This window comes from Rattus norvegicus, chromosome 2, assembly GCF_036323735.1.
Source record: "Rattus norvegicus strain BN/NHsdMcwi chromosome 2, GRCr8, whole genome shotgun sequence".
In the NCBI taxonomy this organism is placed as follows: Eukaryota; Metazoa; Chordata; class Mammalia; order Rodentia; family Muridae; genus Rattus; species Rattus norvegicus.
In genome coordinates, this window is record NC_086020.1 from 153,621,717 (window position 1) to 153,642,220 (window position 20,504).

General features: G+C 40.9%; 1 protein-coding gene across 4 annotated transcripts in view; it reads left to right on the forward strand.

Annotated features, from left to right (window-relative positions):
• Positions 1 to 20,504, forward strand: part of Rsrc1 (arginine and serine rich coiled-coil 1) — a 405,987-nt gene that overhangs the window by 84,878 nt on the left and 300,605 nt on the right. For all 4 annotated transcript variants that reach the window (NM_001014172.2, XM_063282107.1, XM_063282106.1 and 1 more), the window contains exon 4: positions 8,155 to 8,328. In NM_001014172.2, coding sequence (NP_001014194.1) covers positions 8,155 to 8,328 — 174 coding nt within the window. The remainder of the gene's footprint in view (positions 1 to 8,154; positions 8,329 to 20,504) is intronic.

Genomic DNA, 20,504 nt, shown 5'->3' on the forward strand with positions numbered 1-20,504 from the left:
GTCAGTTTCGCCGTTCCTCAGTCTCTGCTCCATCTTTTCCCCTGCATTTCTTTCAGACAGGACCAATTGTAGATCAGAAATTTCGTAGATGGGTTGGTGTTCCCATCCCTCCACTGGGCGTCCTGTCTGGCTAATGGAGGTGGTGTCTCCAGGTTCCATATCCTTACTGTTGAGCATTTTGACAAAGGTCACCTTGACATCTGGGAGCCTCCCTCCCCCCAGGTCTCTGAGACTTACTAGAGATTCCCCCCACTTCCCACCCTCAGGAGCTCCATATCTCCATCTGTTCTCCTGGCCCTCTGAGACTTTCTCCTGTCTCTCTCCATACCTGATCTTGTCCCACTTTCCCCTCCTCACTCCTTTTCTATGCAGCTCCCTCCCTCTCTCTTTCCCTCCCTCCCTCCCTCCCTCCCTCACCCTCCCTCTGCCTCTCATGACTATTTTGTTACCCCTTCTAAGTGTGATTCAGGCTAATATTTACTTAACAGTGAGTACAAACCTTGCATGTCCTTTGGGTCTGGGTTACTTTACCCAGGACTCTAATTTCTAGTTCCATACATTTTCCTCCAAAATTCACAAAGTTCTTATTTTTAATAGCTGAATAGTATTCCATTGTGTAAACGAACCACATTTTCTTTATGCATTCTTTGCTTGAGGGTCATCTGGGTTGTTTCTAGTTTCTGGATATTACAAATAAGGCTGCTACAAATATAGTAGAGCAGGTGTCTTTAGATATGGTGGAACATCTTTTGGGTTTATGCACAGTAGTAGTATAGCTGGGTCTTCAGGTAGAACTATTTCCAGTTTTCAGAGAAAATTATCCATTTTGTTTAGATTTTCCAATTTTGTCAAGTATAGGATTTTGAAGTAAGACCTAATGATTTTTTTGAATTTCCTTAGTTTCTGTTATTTAGATACTGTTTCTGTGCCTTTTAGTTAGTTTGGCTTAGGGTTTATTGGTCTTGTAGATTTTCTCAAAGAATTAGCTCTTGGTTTTTGTTGATTCTTTGTATTGTTCTTTTTGTTTCCAATTGATTGATTTCCTTGAGTATGTGGACTTTCTATTGTTTCTGTTGTTGTTGAAGTCCTGCCTTAATTGTGATCTGATAAGATGCATAGGGTTATTTCAATCTTCTTGTATCTGTTAAGGCTTGTTTTGTGCCTGACTATATGGTCAGTATTGGAGAAGGTTTCATGAGATGATGAGAAGAAGGTAAATTCATTTTGTAGAAGACAGTAAATTGTTTTTGGGTGAGAAGTTCTGTAGATCTTTGTTAAATCCATTTGGTTCATAACATCTGTCAGTTTCATTGTGTCTGTTAAATTTCTGTTTCGATGACTGTCCCTTGCTGAGAGTGGGGTGTTGAAGTTTCACACTATTATTGAAAGTTTCATTTGTGAATTGTGGGTGCCCTTGCATTTGGGGAGTAGATGTTCAGAATTGAGACTTCAACTTGATGGATTTTTCCTTTGATGAGTATAAAGTGTCCTTTCCCATTTCTTTTTATTACTCTTGCTTGAAAGTCTATTTTATTAAATGTTAGAATAGCTACACCAGCTTCTTTCTTGGATCCTTTTGCTTAGAACACCTTTTTCCAGTTCTTTAGTTTGCGGTAATGTTTATCTTTGTACTTGAGGTGTGTTTCTTATAAGCAGCAGAATGAGTGATCCTGTTTATGTATCCAATCCGCTAGCTTGTGTCTTTTTATTGAGGAATTGAGTCCATTGATGTTGAGAGATCTTAAAGACTAAGATTATTAGTTCTTGTTTTTTGGTGTTAGAGGTGGCATCATGTGTTTGTGATTCTTTTCTTTTGGTTTTTCTGTCAGATCACTAAATTCTTGTGTTTGCTTGGCTTTACCTGCTCTCCTTGTGTTAGAGTATTCTTTAGTATCCTCTCTTGGGCTGGATTAGTAGAAATATATTGTTAAATTTGGTTTGGGCATATAATATCTTGATTTCTCCATCTATAGTAATTAAGAGTTTTGCTGGATATAGTCTGGGATTGCTTCTGTGGTCTCTTGGGTTCTGAAAGACATCTGTCCAGGATCTTGCAGTATGTAGTTTTTGCTACCCCACTTTAAACCCTGGGTGGAGCCCTGCCCAGGTTTCCTCAGATCCAAGGATGAAAAACACACACACATACACATTAACTTGTTTTCAACCTACCTTACTGGCTCAATTGTGGAGTGCTTATAATCTCCCTCAGCTAATGTGCCCTTCCCAATACTCTTAGCTTAGCACAGTTTAACCTGCCCTTAGTTTAGTTGCATTTCCCCCCCAATTAACCTTTTTTATTAATTGGATATTTTTCATTTCCATTTCAAATGTTATTCCCTTTCCTGGTTTCTGTCTGTAAGCCCCCATCTTACCCCCTCACCCTCTTCTATAAGGGTGTACCCCCTCCCCAACCACCCACCCCTCCCACCTCCTAGCCCTGACATTCCCCTACACAGGGAGGTCCAGCCTTGGCAGGACCAAGGGCTTCTCATTCCATTGTTGTCCAGCAAGGTCATCCTCTGTTACATATGCAGCTGGAGCCATTGGTCAGTCCATGTGTACTCTTTGGGTAGTAGTTTAGTCCCTGGGAGCTCTGACTGGTTGGTATTGTTGTTCTTAGGGGATTGCAATGCAAGCCCCTTCTGCTCTTTCAATCCTTTATAACAGGGATCCCATTCTTCGTTCAGTGGTTGGCTATGAGCATTTGCCTCTGTATTTGTCACACTCTGGCTGAGTTTCTCAGGAGACAGCTATATCAGGCTCCTGTCAGAATGCACTTCTGGGCTTCATCAATATTATCTGGATTTGGTGGCTGTGTATATATGGGCTAGATCCCCATGTGGGGCAGGCTCTGAATGGCCATTCCTTTAGTCTCTCCTCTAAACTTTGCCTCCATATCCCCTCCTATGAATATTTTTGTTCCCCCTTTTAAGAAGGAGTGAAGCGGGGCTGGGGATTTAGCTCAGTGGTAGAGCACTTACCTAGGAAGCGCAAGGCCCTGGGTTCGGTCCCCAGCTCCGAAAAAAAAAAAGAACCAAAAAAAAAAAAAAAAAAGAAGGAGTGAAGCATCCACACTTTGGTCGTGTTTCCTGAGCTTCATGTGGTTTGTATCCTAGCTTTTGGACTAATATACACTTATCAGTGAGTGTATACCATGTGTGATTTTTTTTTTTTTTTTTTTTTTTTTTTTTTGGTGATTGGGTTACCTCATTCAGGATGATATTTTCTTTTCTTTTTTTTCATTTTTTTTATTAACTTGAGTATTTCTTTTTTTTTTTTTATTAACTTGAGTATTTCTTATATACATTTCAAGTGTTATTCCCTTTCCCGGTTTCCGGACAAACATCCCCCTCCCCCCTCCCCTTCCTTATAGGTGTTCCCCTCCCAACCCTCCCCCCATTGCGGCCCTCCCACCATAGTCTAGTTCACTGGGGGTTCAGTCTTAGCAGGACCCAGGGCTTCCACTTCCACTGGTGCTCTTACTAGGATATTCATTGCTACCTATGGGGTCAGAGTCCAGGGTCAGTCCATGTATAGTCTTTAGATAGTGGCTTAGTCCCTGGAAGCTCTGGTTGCTTGACATTGTTGTACTTTTGGGGTCTCGAGCCCCTTCAAGCTCTTCCAGTTCTTTCTCTGATTCCTTCAACAGGGGACCTATTCTCAGTTCAGTGGTTTGCTGCTGGCATTCGCCTCTGTATTTGCTGTATTCTGGCTGTGTCTCTCAGGAGCGATCTACATCCGGCTCCTGTAGGTCTGCACTTCTTTGCTTCATCCATCTTGTCTAATTGGGTGGCTGTATATGTATGGGCCATATGTGGGGCAGGCTCTGAATGGGTGTTCCTTCAGTCTCTGTTTTAATCTTTGCCTCTCCCTTCCCTGCCAAGGGTATTCTTTTTCCTCATTTAAAGAAGGAGTGAAGCATTCACATTTTGATCATCCGTCTTGAGTTTCGTTTGTTCTAGGGATCTAGGGTAATTCAAGCATTTGGGCTAATAGCCACTTATCAATGAGTGCATACCATGTATGTCTTTCTGTGATTGGGTTAGCTCACTCAGGATGATATTTTCCAGTTCCAACCATTTGCCTACGAATTTCATAAACTCGTTGTTTTTGATAGCTGAGTAATATTCCATTGTGTAGATGTACCACATTTTCTGTATCCATTCCTCTGTTGAAGGGCATCTGGGTTCTTTCCAGTTTCTGGCTATTATAAATAAGGCTGCGATGAACATAGTGGAGCACGTGTCTCTTTTATATGTTGAGGCATCTTTTGGGTATATGCCCAAGAGAGGTATAGCTGGATCCTCAGGCAGTTCAATGTCCAATTTTCTGAGGAACCTCCTGACTGATTTCCAGAATTGTTTTACCAGTCTGCAATCCCACCAACAATGGAGGAGTGTTCCTCTTTCTCCACATCCTCGCCAGCATCTGCTGTCACCTGAGTTTTTGATCTTAGCCATTCTCACTGGTGTGAGGTGAAATCTCAGGGTTGTTTTGATTTGCATTTCCCTTATGACTAAAGATGTTGAACATTTCTTTAGGTGTTTAACTTGAGTATTTCTTATATACATTTCGAGTGTTATTCCCTTTCCCGGTTTCGGGGCAAACATCCCCCTCCCCCCTCCCCTTCTTTATGGGTGTTCCCCTCCCCATCCTCCCCCCCTTTGCCACCCTCCCCCCAAAAATCTAGTTCACTGGGGGTTCAGTCTTAGCAGGACCCAGGGCTTCCCCTTCTACTGGTGCTCTTACTAGGATATTCATTGCTACCTATGAGGTCAGAGTCCAGGGTCAGTCCATGTATAGTCTTTAGGTAGTGGCTTAGTCCCTGGAAGCTCTGGTTGCTTGGCATTGTTGTACATATGGGGTCTCGAGCCCCTTCAAGCTCTTCCAGTTCTTTTTCTGATTCCTTCAACGGGGGTCCTATTCTCAATTCAGTGGTTTGCTCCTGGCATACGCCTCTGTGTTTGCTGTATTCTGGCTGTGTCTCTCGGGAGAGATCTACATCCGGCTCCTGTCGGCCTGCACTTCTTTGCTTCATCCATCTTGTCTAATTGGATGGCTGTATATGCATGGGCCACATGTGGGGCAGGCTCTGAATGGGTGTTCCTTCTATGTCTGTTTTAATCTTTGCCTCTCTCTTCCCTGCCAAGGGTATTCTTGTTCCCCTTTTAAAGAAGGAGTGAAGCATTCACATTTTGATCATCCGTCTTGAGTTTCATTTGTTCTAGGCATCTAGGGTAATTCAAGCATTTGGGCTAATAGCCACTTATCAATGAGTGTATACCATGTGTGCCTATAGGTATCTCTTTCTTTAGGTTAGGGAAGTTTTCTTCTATGATTTTGTTGAAGATATTTACTGGTCCTTTGAGCTGGGAGTCTTCACTCTCTTCTATACCTATTATCCTTAGGTTTGATCTCCTCATTGAGTCCTGGATTTCCTGTATGTTTTGGACCAGTAGCTTTTTCCGCTTTACATTATCTTTGACAGTTGAGTCGATGATTTGTATGGAATCTTCTGCTCCTGAGATTCTCTCTTCCATCTCTTGTATTCGGTTGGTGAAGCTGGTATCTACAGCTCCTTGTCTCTTCTTTTGGTTTTCTATAGCCAGGGTTGTTTCCATGTGTTCTTTCTTGATTGCTTCTATTTCCATTTTTAATTCCTTCAACTGTTTGATTGTGTTTTCCTGGAATTCTTTCAGGGATTTTTGTGACTCCTCTCTATGGGCTTCTACTTGTTTATTTATGTTTTCCTGGATTTCTTCCAGGGATTTTTGCGATTCATCTCTGTAGGCTTCTACTTGTTTATTAATGTTTTCCTGTGTTTCTCTAAGGGAGTTCTTCACGTCTTTCTTGAAGTCCTCCAGCATCATGATCAAATATGATTTTGAAACTAGATCTTGCTTTTCTGGTGTGTTTGGATATTTCGTGTTTGCTTTGGTGGGAGAATTGGGCTCCGATGATGCCATGTAGTCTTGGTTTCAGTCTGGATTCCTGCGTTTGCCTCTCCATCAGATTATCTCTAATGTTACTTTGTTCTTCTATTTCTGACAGTGGCTAGACTGTCCTATAAGCCTGTGTGTCAGGAGTGCTGTAGACCTGTCTTCCTGTTTTCTTTCAGCCTGTTATGGGGACAGAGTGTTCTGCTTTCGGGCGTGTAGTTTTTCCTCTGTACAGGTTTTCAGCTGTTCCCGTGCGCCTGTGTCTTGAGATCACCAGGCAGGTTACTTGGAGCAGAAAAGTTGGTCTTACCTGTGGTCCCGAGGCTCAAGTTTGCTCGTGGGTTGCTGCCTACGAGCTCTCCTCGGGGGTAGTAACCAGGGAGATCTGCACCGCCCTTTCCGGGAGCTTCTGTGCACCAGGGTTCCAGATGGTGTTTGCTGTTTCCCTCCGGAATCAGTAATGTGTGCAGAGTGCAGTCTCTTCTGGTTTCCCAGGCATGTTTGCCTCTCTGAAGGTTTCGCTCTCCCTCCCACAGGATTTGGGTGCAGAGAACTGTTTATCTGGTCGGTCCCTTCAGGTTCCGGTGGTGTCTCAGACGCAGGCGACCCGCTACTGCTGTGCCCTTATCCAAGGGAACCCAGAGGCCGTATATAGTTTCCTCTTGGGCCAGGGATGTGGGCAGGTGTGGGCAGTGTTGGTGGTCTCTTCCACTCTGCAGCCTCAGGAGTGCCTACCTGTCCAGGCAGAGAGGGGTCTCTGGGGTCTTCAATTCTATTCCACTGATCTACCTGTCTGTCTCTGTTCCAATACCATGCAATTTTTAATCACGATTGCACTGTAATTCAGCTTGAGGTCAGCGATTGTGATTCTCCTAGAAGATCTTTTACTGTTGAGAATGGTTTTTGCCATCCTCAGTTTTTTGTTATTCCAAATGAATTTTCAAATTGCTCTTTCTAATTCTATGAAAAATAGAGCTGTAATTTTGATGGGGATTGCATTGAATCTGTAGATTACTTTAGACAAAATGACCATTTTTACTATATTAATCCTGCCAATCCATGAGCATGGGAGATGTTTTCATCTTCTGAAATCTTCTTCAGTTTCTTTCTTCAGAGACTTGAAGTTCTTGTCATACAGATCTTTCACTTGCTTGGTTAGAGTCACACTGAGGTATTTTATGTGATCTCATGGTGGATCTCTCTTTGGATAGTTGGTGGAGAGAAAGTAGGGTCTAGTCTGTGGGCTTAGGAGTGGGAGTGCTCCTGGGAAAGTAGCTGTCTGAGGGGGGGCGGTGTTGGGTCCAGAGTGATGTGGGACAGCCCCAGCTCTGGGTGCAGATGGAGACCATAAAGCTATTTGTTCCCTCTTTAGGGCTTCTACCTGTTTCCCTGTGTTTTCCTGTATTTCTTTGAAGGGATTATTTATGTCTTCCTTATAAGCTTCTACCATCTTCAGGAGATGGAGTTTAAGGTCACAGTCTTGCTCTTCAGGTTATTAGATTTCCAGGGCTTGCTGTAGTGGAAGAGCTGGGCTTGGCTTCTGTTGACTGTGTTCTTGCTCTGGTTGACTGTGGTGTTGGCTAGCCTGGATGACCCAGGTTGTGGCAGACCTCCCAGGAGGCTGTTGAAGTGTGTCGTGGGTTAAAGCATGCTTTATAGAGCATGCACAGAACAGTGGGGTGGTGGGGTGTCATCGCAGCAGCATATTGATCTGAGAGAGCAGGTAGGATGTCTACCAGAAGGGAGACTGAGCTCTGGCAAGGCAGGGCAAAGTCTGCTTATACTGGTTCTGTGTGGTTCCAGTAAGTATGTAGATTGGGGCATGGGTCTTACCTGTGTTCCTGGTCACAGCGAGCCTACTTGGATCCAGGCAGGACTGTGGGGTGGGGGGATAAGGGGTGGTGGTGTGTTGCTTGACAGGTCCTTGAACAGTGGTGGAGGTGCAGACCCACATGATAATCTTTCATCCTGTTATTTGTACCTCAGAAATTTCCTGTTTTTATATTTAGATTGAACCTTAATATCCTTCAACATTGACACCATCTATATATCTTTATATAATTTTTAAAGAGTAATCATATGTAGGGAATCATTTATAAACTTACTTTACACAATTAATTTTGGGGCTGAGAGTTGAAACTGAGTAAAGTAATTTAGGTCAATTGCATTTTAAATTCAAGTCAGGCTATATCTTTAATAAATCTGTTTATTGTAGGTCCAGGTCAAGACCTCGTCCACGCTCACATAGTAGAAGCAGTGAAAGATCCAGTCACAGAAGAACTCGTAGTAGGTCCAGGGACAGAGACAGACGTAAAGTTCGGGACAAAGAGAAGAGAGAAAAGGAGAAGGATAAAGGCAAAGACAAAGAGGCGCACACCATCAAACGCGGGTGAGTTGATGGAGTCAGTGCTGAGGACTAACTCCACAGCAGTAAGTAAGCTAAGTTCTCTCTGAGGCGCTTTCTGCACCCGCACTGGGTGAATTCTATTAAGAGGAAAAGAAGGGAAGGGCTTGCCAGTATCTTGCATGTTTCTTGAAATATATTTCTCTAAGAAAGTATTAATTTAGTTATAATAACAACATGGAACACTTTCTACTTAATTCTATTTATAAGTAATTTCTACTGCATCATTAAATTTATTTTACTAGCGGTTCATTAGATGCCTTTTCCAGATGACTTTTTAAACTGTTTAGGTGAAGAAAGAAGAAAAGACCCCAGATTATTATTATTAGGATAGATATTGTAATCCATTCTGGATGTACAAGTGTTTGTGCTTGTGCCATGTAACGTAGGTGCTTCTACATATATGAGAAAGTAGCCCACATGCTTATGTTGTTCAAGCTTAAGAACCTTTGCCTTATCAACCCAGTTTAAAAATATCTATGATATACTTACTGGTAGAACTTATATTGTACATCTATAAACCACAAAGCAAAAGAAAGGATAACAGTTGCAAAGCAAGATACACTTTTACCTGGACTATCTGAATGATTATAGTATGAATTCCTTCTGTGTGTTAAGTTGATTTACTCATTTAGTTTGCCTGCTTTGCTTGTGTTCAGGTTTAGAGACTGCAGTAGAAAGTGGAAGAGTGTCACTGTAGGGATTAGCAGACAGCTGTCTTTCCTTACAGTGTACTGCGGATGATCAATATGAGAGTTTAAAACATTAACCTTAAACATTCATGTGTAGAAGACATGTGATTAGACAGCTTAATTACAACAAGCCTCCTGGTTCTCCGGCAGTTACAAGTTTTGCTTTCTTCTAGTATTTTTCCTGAGGCTTAGGTGGAATAGTTGAGTTGTGGGTGTCTCATTTGGGGTTTGCCTCTGAATTTTTGCCCCCTGTGGGTCTCTACAGTAGTCTCCATCTACTGAAAAAAATATCTTCAGTGAGGGGTGAAAGCTGCACTTAATTGTGGGCATACATATAAAAACAGAGTAAAATGAGAAATTATACTAGTGAAGGGAAATGGCAGTAATAGGTTCTTTTCCAGAGTCTATGATCTTCCAGACACAGGTATTTGACTAGGTTTACAGTATTATGCATGTATTCTTCCCATTGAGCAGGACTTGAGTCCAATTAGATAGTTGTTGGTAACCGCCAAGATAAAAGTACCATTATTACACCACTGGGAATATCTTGCTATTTATATCTCAAATATGAGATTTTAAAACATTAACCTTAAAAATATTACATTTATAACATTTGATTTCTAAGAAAAAACTGTTACTGAGAGACAGTACTCAGAAACTTGTAACATCATTAGGTTGGAACTTGGTGTGATGATGCTAACTGTGTATCCCAGCAGCTTCACTCCAGTGTCTCCCAGCCCACCAGATTCACATTCTAGATATTTGTTGATTTGGTACAGTATTGTTAGAGTATGAGGTCATTTAAGATGTGAATAAGCCAAGTAAACTTCGTTTTATTAAATGAATTAACATTGGTATGACAGAGTGGGCTTTGTTATTGAAGTAGTGCATTCCTTCTGAAGTATTTTCTTGACTTGTATTTATCTTTTTGCCATGAAATAATAAAGAAAGGCCTTCTAGAAGCCAGCCAGCCTTTGACTACCTGGCCTCCAAGCTCTCAACAAGGTTCTATTCATTTTAAATGATCAGATCTGCAGAAGTCTATCACAGCTGCACAGAATAAAGCAAGTCATCGAGTACAGCACTGCCATGTTAATTTGCGTCACATTAGAATTCATGTGGAACAGTTAGTTTTCCTTAAATAACCTGCTCAGTGGAAGGTTTTCACCATTATGACCTTACTAGTGCCTGAGTAGGCAAAACAGTGTTCTAGATTAAGCACTGAGGCTTCTGGAATATTTTGCTCAGATATTTGAGCTTAAGTTTACATCCTAATGATGTATTATAACTTTTTGAGTTTAATTCTTTCTGAGAAATTTGAGAATTTCCCACTGATTATGCAATTGATTCTTCTATAAAATGGGGATTTGGTACTTTAAAAGCTGTAAATGTAAAAGCAGTGTATAATAAGAATACTGTTACAATGTAATAATCATAACTTAGGGGTATGTTACAGATCTTCCTTGGCAGCCTTCCAGCATTTGTAACTTTGAGTTCCATGTATAAATTCCTGTTGATAGTGTATTTTTACCTCTACATGATGTTTGGCAGAAGATGTTGGAAGTGATTTGGGAAAGCTGGACTCTGAGTTTTGACAGCAGTTGCATACTTAGAAAGCCTGTCATATTTTTTCTTACCTCTTATTTCTTTATGCAGCAGGAAGTCACTTATGCTAATTTACTCCAATTTGCATATAGGTTATAGAGTTCTGTGGTGCAGAGCATGCTTAGAACTCCTTTTAAGTGTCTGTTTGGATCAAAGCAGGGCTGTGTGATAGCTGTTGTCTGACACCAAGCTGTGTGGTGTTGTTTTCATTAAACATTTATCACACTTCCAATGTGACAGCAGGCAACTTTGTGCCAGGATAACATGTTTTCATGCAAAATTTATTGAAAAAGATGAGACTTTGTAAAGAGATCTTGTTGCCTTTCACCAGTGGCGAAGGGTAAGTGTTAGAAAGTAGTACACCTTGAACACGTGTTATTGTAACAAAAAGAAGCTTTGTACTGGCAGTTTGTTAAGCGAGTAAATAAAGCTATCTTATAGAAGTGTATGCACTGGACTCTGCTCTTTCAAATGATATTCCTGTTCATTGATTTTCACAAGTATGGCCCATTATTATGTTTGTGTTATAATGAAACATCACTACCCTGTTCCCACTATGTACGTTTGAGTGTTAGATTTAATTCCACTAAACCAATTTGTCAGTTTTTCAAAAAGATGAGGTTCAGAAAGGGAACTATGACATAAAAGATTAGCCAGAAAATTAGGGGACAAAAGTTTCATTAGTTCTCTGTTGGCTTACATCTTTCTCTTACTCATTATGTTTAATTGTAATGTAGTTTCTCCAATGTAATTTTACATGGAAAATGCCTGATGACGGTTTTAATGGCAGGAATTGTAGGGTTGTTTTTTTTTTAAGGTGATTGTCTGGACATAAAAAGCCTTCCTAATGCTGTGACCATTTAATACAGTTCCTCAGGTTGTGGTGACCCCAACCATAAAATGATTTCATTGTTTCTTCATAACTGTAATTTTGCTCTGTAACGAATCATAATGATAGGCAGGATATGTAAGATGTACCTCCAAAGGGATTGCAGTCCACATGTGAAGAACATTTTAATGAGAAAGTAGTTTTATTTCCCTTTTGAATGTCACAGGAATCTACTAAATGAGAAATATATGAAGAAGCTAGTTGAAAGATACAAATAAAGGCCTTTTGAACTTCTCAGAACGCTTCATCCTGAGAGCTCTAGAAAATTTCATGTGACTCTTTGCATGAGGTGTAGCAAAAGTTATGTACAAGTTAAAATTTAAGAATAAACAGAGGGGACCAATTAAGAGCACTGATTGCTCTTCCAGAGGTCCTGAGTTCAATTCCCAGCAACCACATGGTGGCTCACAACCATCTGTAATGGGATCCGATGCCCTCTTCTGGTGTGTCTGAGGACACCTTCAGTGTACTCATATAAACTTGTAATGTAATAGAAGAAGCCTTGTGCATACACCTGTAAAATCTACAAGCCTTGAAATTGTGGTTTCGTGCAAAATCATGACTCATAGAAATACATAGGAGTTTTGACAAAGACATTCTGTGACTAAGTCATTCATAAGAGTAGCAGTGACGTGTCACAGGAAGTGCTTGTAACTGACAAAGCAGACACATTTGAACAACAGGAATTTGGATATGAATTGTCTAACAGATCTGAAACTGGTTTCTTCTCTATCACATAGTGAGATCTTTGCTTGACAAATTCTATTTGCATATTTATCAAAAAGTGTTACTTGTATTCATATCAATTGTCCATAATTTATAGTTTTAAGATAGCTCAGAGGAGGAAAAAAAATGACCAAAATAGGATATTTACTAATCTGTTTTGATCATCTCAATATTTTAAAATCTTTCCTGACAAGGCCAGTTATTTTCTCCCTTCCCTCCTTCCTTCCTTCCTTTCTTTTCTCCCTCCCTCCCTCCCCTCCTCTCTCCCTCCTCTCTCCCTCCCTCCCTCCCTCCCTCCCTCCCTTCCTTCTATCCTTCCTTCCTGATACAATATAAACTAGGCTTGTGTGGAATTCAAGATTTTCTTTTTCAACCCTGCCGCAGTGCAGGGATTATAGGCATGTGCTACCAGGCCTGCCTCCTAGTTACTTTTTTCAGAAATTATTCTTCTATTAGATGGGGATCATGGCAAGTGAAAAAAATCTGTAAATATCAACAATAATATTTGTAAGAAGACCTGTACTGTGTAATAAGATCTCAAAAAATGGCCACACCCGCGGATCCCGGCCCGCAGCAGCTCTCTGCTCCCAGACCCAGTGAGAGAGAGACCCAACCGCCTGGTCAGGTGGGCACTCCTGAGGCTGCAGAGCGGAAGAGACCACCAACTCTGCTCACCCCTGCCCACATCCCTGGCCCAAGAGGAAACTGTATAAGGCCTCTGGGCTCCCGTGGGGGAGGGCCCAGGAGCAGCAGGACACCTGCCTGAGACACCGCCAGAACCTGAAAGAAACAGACCAGATAAACAGTTCTCTGCACCCAAATCCCGTGGGAGGGAGAGCTAAACCTTCAGAGAGGCAGACAAGCCTGGGAAACCAGAAGAGACTGCTCCCTGCACACACATCTCGGACGACAGAGGAAAAAGCCAAAGACCATCTGGAACGCTGGTGCACTGAAGCTCCCAGAAGGGGCGGCACAGGTCTTCCTGGTTGCTGCCGCTGCAGAGAGCCCCTGGGCAGCACCCCACGAGCGAACTTGAGCCTCAGGACCACAGGTAAGACCAAATTTTCTGCTGCAAGAAAGCTGCCTGGTGAACTCAAGACACAGGCCCACAGGAACAGCTGAAGACCTGTAGAGAGGAAAAACTACACGCCCGAAAGCAGAACACTCTGTCCCCATAACTGACTGAAAGAGAGGAAAACAGGTCTACAGCACTCCTGACACACAGGCTTATAGGACAGTCTAGCCACTGTCAGAAATAGCAGAACAAAGTAACACTAGAGATAATCTGATGGCGAGAGGCAAGCGCAGGAACCCAAGCAACAGAAACCAAGACTACATGGCACCATCGGAGCCCAATTCTCCCATCAAAACAAACATGGAATATCCAAACACACCAGAAAAGCAAGATCTATTTTCAAAATCATATTTGATCATGATGCTGGAGGACTTGAAGAAAGACATGAAGAACTCCCTTAGAGAACAAGTAGAAGCCTACAGAGAGGAATCGCAAAAATACCTGAAAGAATCGCAAAAATCCCTGAAAGAATTCCAGGAAAACATAAATAAACAAGTAGAAGCCCATAGAGAGGAGACACAAAAATCCCTGAAAGAATTCCAGGAAAACATAAACAAGTAGAAGCCCATAGAGAGGAGACACAAAAATCCCTGAAAGAATTCCAGGAAAACACAATCAAACAGTTGAAGGAATTAAAAATGGAAATAGAAGCAATCAAGAAAGAACACATGGAGACAACCCTGGATATAGAAAACCAAAAGAAGAGACAAGGAGCTGTAGATACAAGCTTCACCAACAGAATACAAGAGATGGAAGAGAGAATCTCAGGAGCAGAAGATTCCATAGAAATCATTGACTCAACTGTCAAAGATAATGTAAAGCAGAAAAAGCTACTGGTCCAAAACATACTGGAAATCCAGGACTCAATGAGAAGATCAAACCTAAGGATAATAGGTATAGAAGAGAGTGAAGACTCCCAGCTCAAAGGACCAGTAAATATCTTCAACAAAATCATAGAAGAAAACTTCCCTAACCTAAAAAAAGAGATACCCATAGACATACAAGAAGCCTACAGAACTCCAAATAGATTGGACCAGAAAAGAAACACCTCCCGTCACATAATTGTCAAAACACCAAACGCACAAAATAAAGAAAGAATATTAAAAGCAGTAAGGGAAAAAGGTCAAGTAACATATAAAGGGAGACCTATCAGAATCACACCAGACTTCTCGCCAGAAACTATGAAGGCCAGAAGATCCTGGACTGATGTCATACAGACCCTAAGAGAACACAAATGCCAGCCCAGGTTATTGTATCCAGCAAAACTCTCAATTAACATTGATGGAGAAACCAAGATATTCCATGACAAAACCAAATTTACACAATATCTTTCTACAAATCCAGCACTACAAAGGATAATAAATGGTAAAGCCCAACATAAGGAGCCAAGCTATACCCTAGAAGAAGGAAGAAACTAATCGTCTTGGCAACAAAACAAAGAGAATGAAAGCACACAAACATAACCTCACATCCAAATATGAATATAAAGGGAAGCAATAATCACTATTCCTTAATATCTCTCAATATCAATGGCCTCAACTCCCCAATAAAAAGACATAGATTAACAAACTGGATACGCAACGAGGACCCTGCATTCTGCTGCCTACAGGAAACACACCTCAGAGACAAAGACGGACACTACCTCAGAGTGAAAAGCTGGAAAACAACTTTCCAAGCAAGTGGTCTGAAGAAGCAAGCTGGAGTAGCCATTCTAATATCAAACAAAATCAATTTTCAACTAAAAGTCATCAAAAAAGATAAGGAAGGACACTTCATATTCATCAAAGGAAAAATCCACCAAGATGAACTCTCAATCCTAAATATCTATGCCCCAAATACAAGGGCACCTACATACGTAAAAGAAACCTTACTAAAGCTCAAAACACACATTGCACCTCACACAATAATAGTGGGAGATTTCAACACACCACTCTCATCAATGGACAGATCATGGAAACAGAAATTAAACAGTGATGTCGACAGACTAAGAGAAGTCATGAGCCAAATGGACTTAACGGATATTTATAGAACATTCTATCCTAAAGCAAAAGGATATACCTTCTTCTCAGCTCCTCATGGTACTTTCTACAAAATTGACCATATAATTGGTCAAAAATGGGTCTCAACAGGTACAGAAAGATAGAAATAATCCCATGCGTGCTATCGGACCACCACGGCCTAAAACTGGTCTTCAATAACAATAAGGGAAGAATGCCCACATATACGTGGAAATTGAACAATTCTCTACTCAATGATAACCTGGTCAAGGAAGAAATAAAGAAAGAAATTAAAAACTTTTTAGAATTTAATGAAAATGAAGATACAACATACCCAAACTTATGGGACACAATGAAAGCTGTGCTAAGAGGAAAACTCATAGCGCTGAGTGCCTGCAGAAAGAAACAGGAAAGAGCATATGTCAGCAGCTTGACAGCACACCTAAAAGCTCTAGAACAAAAAGAAGCAAATACACCCAGGAGGAGTAGAAGGCAGGAAATAATCAAACTCAGAGCTGAAATCAACCAAGTAGAAACAAAAAGGACCATAGAAAGAATCAACAGAACCAAAAGTTGGTTCTTTGAGAAAATCAACAAGATAGATAAACCCTTAGCCAGACTAACGAGAGGACACAGAGAGTGTGTCCAAATTAACAAAATCAGAAACGAAAAGGGAGACATAACTACAGATTCAGAGGAAATTCAAGAAATCATCAGATCTTACTATAAAAGCCTATATTCAACAAAACTTTAAAATCTGCAGGAAATGGACAATTTCCTAGACAGATACCAGGTATCGAAGTTAAATCAGGAACAGATAAACCAGTTAAACAACTCCATAACTCCTAAGGAAATAGAAGCAGTCATTAAAGGTCTCCCAACCAAAAAGAGCCCAGGTCCAGACGGGTTTAGTGCAGAATTCTATCAAACCTTCATAGAAGACCTCATACCAATATTATCCAAACTATTCCACAAAATTGAAACAGATGGAGCACTACCGAATTCCTTCTACGAAGCCACAATTACTCTTATACCTAAACCACACAAAGACACAACAAAGAAAGAGAACTTCAGACCAATTTCCCTTATGAATATCGACGCTAAAATACTCAATAAAATTCTGGCAAACCGAATTCAAGAGCACATCAAAACAATCATCCACCATGATCAAGTAGGCTTCATCCCAGGCATGCAGGGATGGTTTAATATACGGAAAACCATCAACGTCATCCATTATATAAACAAACTGAAAGAACAAAACCACATGATCATTTCATTAGATGCTGAGAAAGCATTTGACAAAATTCAACACCCCTTCATGATAAAAGTCCTGGAAAGAATAGGAATTCAAGGCGCATACCTAAACATAGTAAAAGCCATATACAGCCAACCAGTTGCTAACATTAAACTAAATGGAGAGAAACTTGAAGCAATCCCACTAAAATCAGGGACTAGACAAGGCTGCCCACTCTCTCCCTACTTATTCAATATAGTTCTTGAAGTTCTAGCCAGAGCAATCAGACAACAAAAGGAGATCAAGGGGATACAGATCGGAAAAGAAGAGGTCAAAATATCACTATTTGCAGATGACATGATAGTATATTTAAGTGATCCCAAAAGTTCCACCAGAGAACTACTAAAGCTGATAAACAACTTCAGCAAAGTGGCTGGGTATAAAATTAACTCAAATAAATCAGTTGCCTTCCTCCATACAAAAGAGAAACAAGCCGAGAAAGAAATTAGGGAAACGACACCCTTCATAATAGACCCAAATAATATAAAATACCTCGGTGTGACTTTAACCAAGCAAGTAAAAGATCTGTACAATAAGAACTTCAAGACACTGAAGAAAGAAATTGAAGAAGACCTCAGAAGATGGAAAGATCTCCCATGCTCATGGATTGGCAGGATTAATATAGTAAAAATGGCCATTTTACCAAAAGCAATCTACAGATTCAATGCAATCCCCATCAAAATACCAATCCAATTCTTCAAAGAGTTAGACAGAACAATTTGCAAATTCATCTGGAATAACAAAAAACCCAGGATAGCTAAAGCTATCCTCAACAATAAAAGGACTTCAGGGGGAATCACTATCCCTGAACTCAAGCAGTATTACAGAGCAATAGTGATAAAAACTGCATGGTATTGGTACAGAGACAGACAGATAGACCAATGGAATAGAATTGAAGACCCAGAAATGAACCCACACACCTATGGTCACTTGATTTTTGACAAAGGAGCCAAAACCATCCAATGGAAAAAAGATAGCATTTTCAGCAAATGGTGCTGGTTCAACTGGAGGTCAACATGTAGAAGAATGCAGATCGATCCATGCTTATCACCCTGTACAAAGCTTAAGTCCAAGTGGATCAAGGACCTCCACATCAAAGCAAATACACTCAAACTAATAGAAGAAAAACTAGGGAAGCATCTGGAACACATAGGCACTGGAAAAAATTTCCGGAACAAAACACCAATGGCTTATGCTCTAAGATCAAGAATCGACAAATGGGATCTCATAAATTGCAAAGCTTCTGTAAGGCAAAGGACACTGTGGTTAGGACAAAACGGCAACCAACAGATTGGGAAAAGATCTTTACCAATCCTACAACAGATAGAGGCCTTATATCCAAAATATACAAAGAACTCAAGAAGTTAGACCGCAGGGAAACAAATAACCCTATTAAAAAATGGGGTTCAGAGCTAAACAAAGAATTCACAGCTGAGGAATGCCGAATGGCTGAGAAACACCTAAAGAAATGTTCCACATCTTTAGTCATAAGGGAAATGCAAATCAAAACAACCCTGAGATTTCACCTCACACCAGTGAGAATGGCTAAGATCAAAAACTCAGGTGACAGCAGATGCTGGCGAGGATGCGGAGAAAGAGGAACACTCCTCCATTGTTGGTGGGATTGCAGACTGGTAAAACCATTCTGGAAATCAGTCTGGAGGTTCCTCAGAAAATTGGACATTGAACTGCCTGAGGATCCAGCTATACCTCTCTTGGGCATATACCCAAAAGATGCCTCAACATATAAAAGAGACACGTGCTCCACTATGTTCATCGCAGCCTTATTTATAATAGCCAGAAGCTGGAAAGAACCCAGATGCCCTTCAACAGAGGAATGGATACAGAAAATGTGGTACATCTACACAATGGAATATTACTCAGCTATCAAAAACAACGAGTTTATGAAATTCGTAGGCAAATGGTTGGAACTGAAAAATATCATCCTGAGTGAGCTAACCCAATCACAGAAAGACATACATGGTATGCACTCATTGATAAGTGGCTATTAGCCCAAATGCTTGAATTACCCTAGATCCCTAGAACAAACGAAACTCAAGACGGATGATCAAAATGTGAATGCTTCACTCCTTCTTTAAATGAGGAAAAAGAATACCCTTGGCAGGGAAGGGAGAGGCAAAGATTAAAACAGAGACTGAAGGAACACCCATTCAGAGCCTGCCCCACATGTGGCCCATACATATACAGCCACCCAATTAGACAAGATGGATGAAGCAAAGAAGTGCAGACCGACAGGAGCCGGATGTAGATCGCTCCTGAGAGACACAGCCAGAATACAGCAAATACAGAGGCGAATGCCAGCAGCAAACCACTGAACTGAGAATAGGTCCCCTGTTGAAGGAATCAGAGAAAGAACTGGAAGAGCTTGAAGGGGCTCGAGACCCCAAAAGTACAACAATGCCAAGCAACCAGAGCTTCCAGGGACTAAGCCACTACCTAAAGACTATACATGGACTGACCCTGGACTCTGACCCCATAGGTAGCAATGAATATCCTAGTAAGAGCACCAGTGGAAGGGGAAGCCCTGGGTCCTGCTAAGACTGAACCCCCAGTGAACTAGTCTATGGGGGGAGGGCGGCAATGGGGGGAGGGTTGGGAGGGGAACACCCATAAGGAAGGGGAGGGGGGAGGGGGATGTTTGCCCGGCAACCGGGAAAGGGAATAACACTCGAAATGTATATAAGAAATACTCAAGTTAATAAAAAAAAAAAAAGAAGATCTCAAAAAATGGCATTTTTTTTTATTAAGGAAATTACCCAGGTTAGCCTGGGACTTGTGATTCTTCTGCCTTAGGATCCTATGTATGGGGATTCTCCATGCATTTCATCATGCATGCTTAACAAACAATTGACTAATGTGATTGGTTCTGTGATTACCAGTTCCTCGGGGATGTGATAATCAATTTTATCAACTTGACACACACTAGAACAACCAGGGAAGAAAGAGCCTCAATTAAGAAATTGCCTCTATCATATTAGCTTGTGGGCCTGCTTTGGGGGTATTAATGATCACTGTAGAAGGGCCCAGCCAACTGTGGTTAGTGCCACCCTTGGGCAGGGTGTCTTGGGTTGGTATACAGAATCAAACTGAGGAAGTCAGGGAGCCAGCCCATAAGCAGTGGCTCCATGGTATCTGCTTCAGCTCATGCCTCCAGGTTCCCCCTGCCTTGAGTATCTGCCTTGTCTTCCCTCAATCATGGTATGCCAAAAATAAACCAAATGAACCTCTGCCTGGGATATACTGTTTTTGCTCAGTGCTTTATCATAGTAACAGAAAGCAAACTAGGACTATACTTTTCCTCACTTCCATGTCCTCATGATGGTTGTCTCAGCATGAAATATTTTATTCTCTAGCTTTCCTAATTTTCAATTCCTGTTTTACATGTTACTTCATGCATAAAGTATTCCTTTGCTCTTCAAGAGTATACTATGTAACCTTCCTGTTAGCTAGTAATAGAATTTATGCCAAATCTGAAGATAATTTTGTAATTCTATAACTACAGGTTACCTTGGATATCTTAGTCAACATTGTATTTATTTAGATCATACTAAACATACACTTATATAATGAATAAATAATTATTTTGGCTGCTGTTTCTAGATAAGTAAAGGAGGGTTTCAGCATTTTTTAAATTTTAAAATTGACTTGTTGATGTTACTTCCCTTTTGTATTACCCCATGCCCATTCACTAGAATATGTGTAAACGCATATAGTTACAAAACCTGCAAACCTTAAGACTACATTAAAAACAATTCTATTTAACTTTTACCATATCTTTTTCTATTTTAAATATCGGCAATCATGCTATCATTAATTTTGTATAGAATTTGTTTTTAAAACAATACTCTTAGGATGCGTGTTT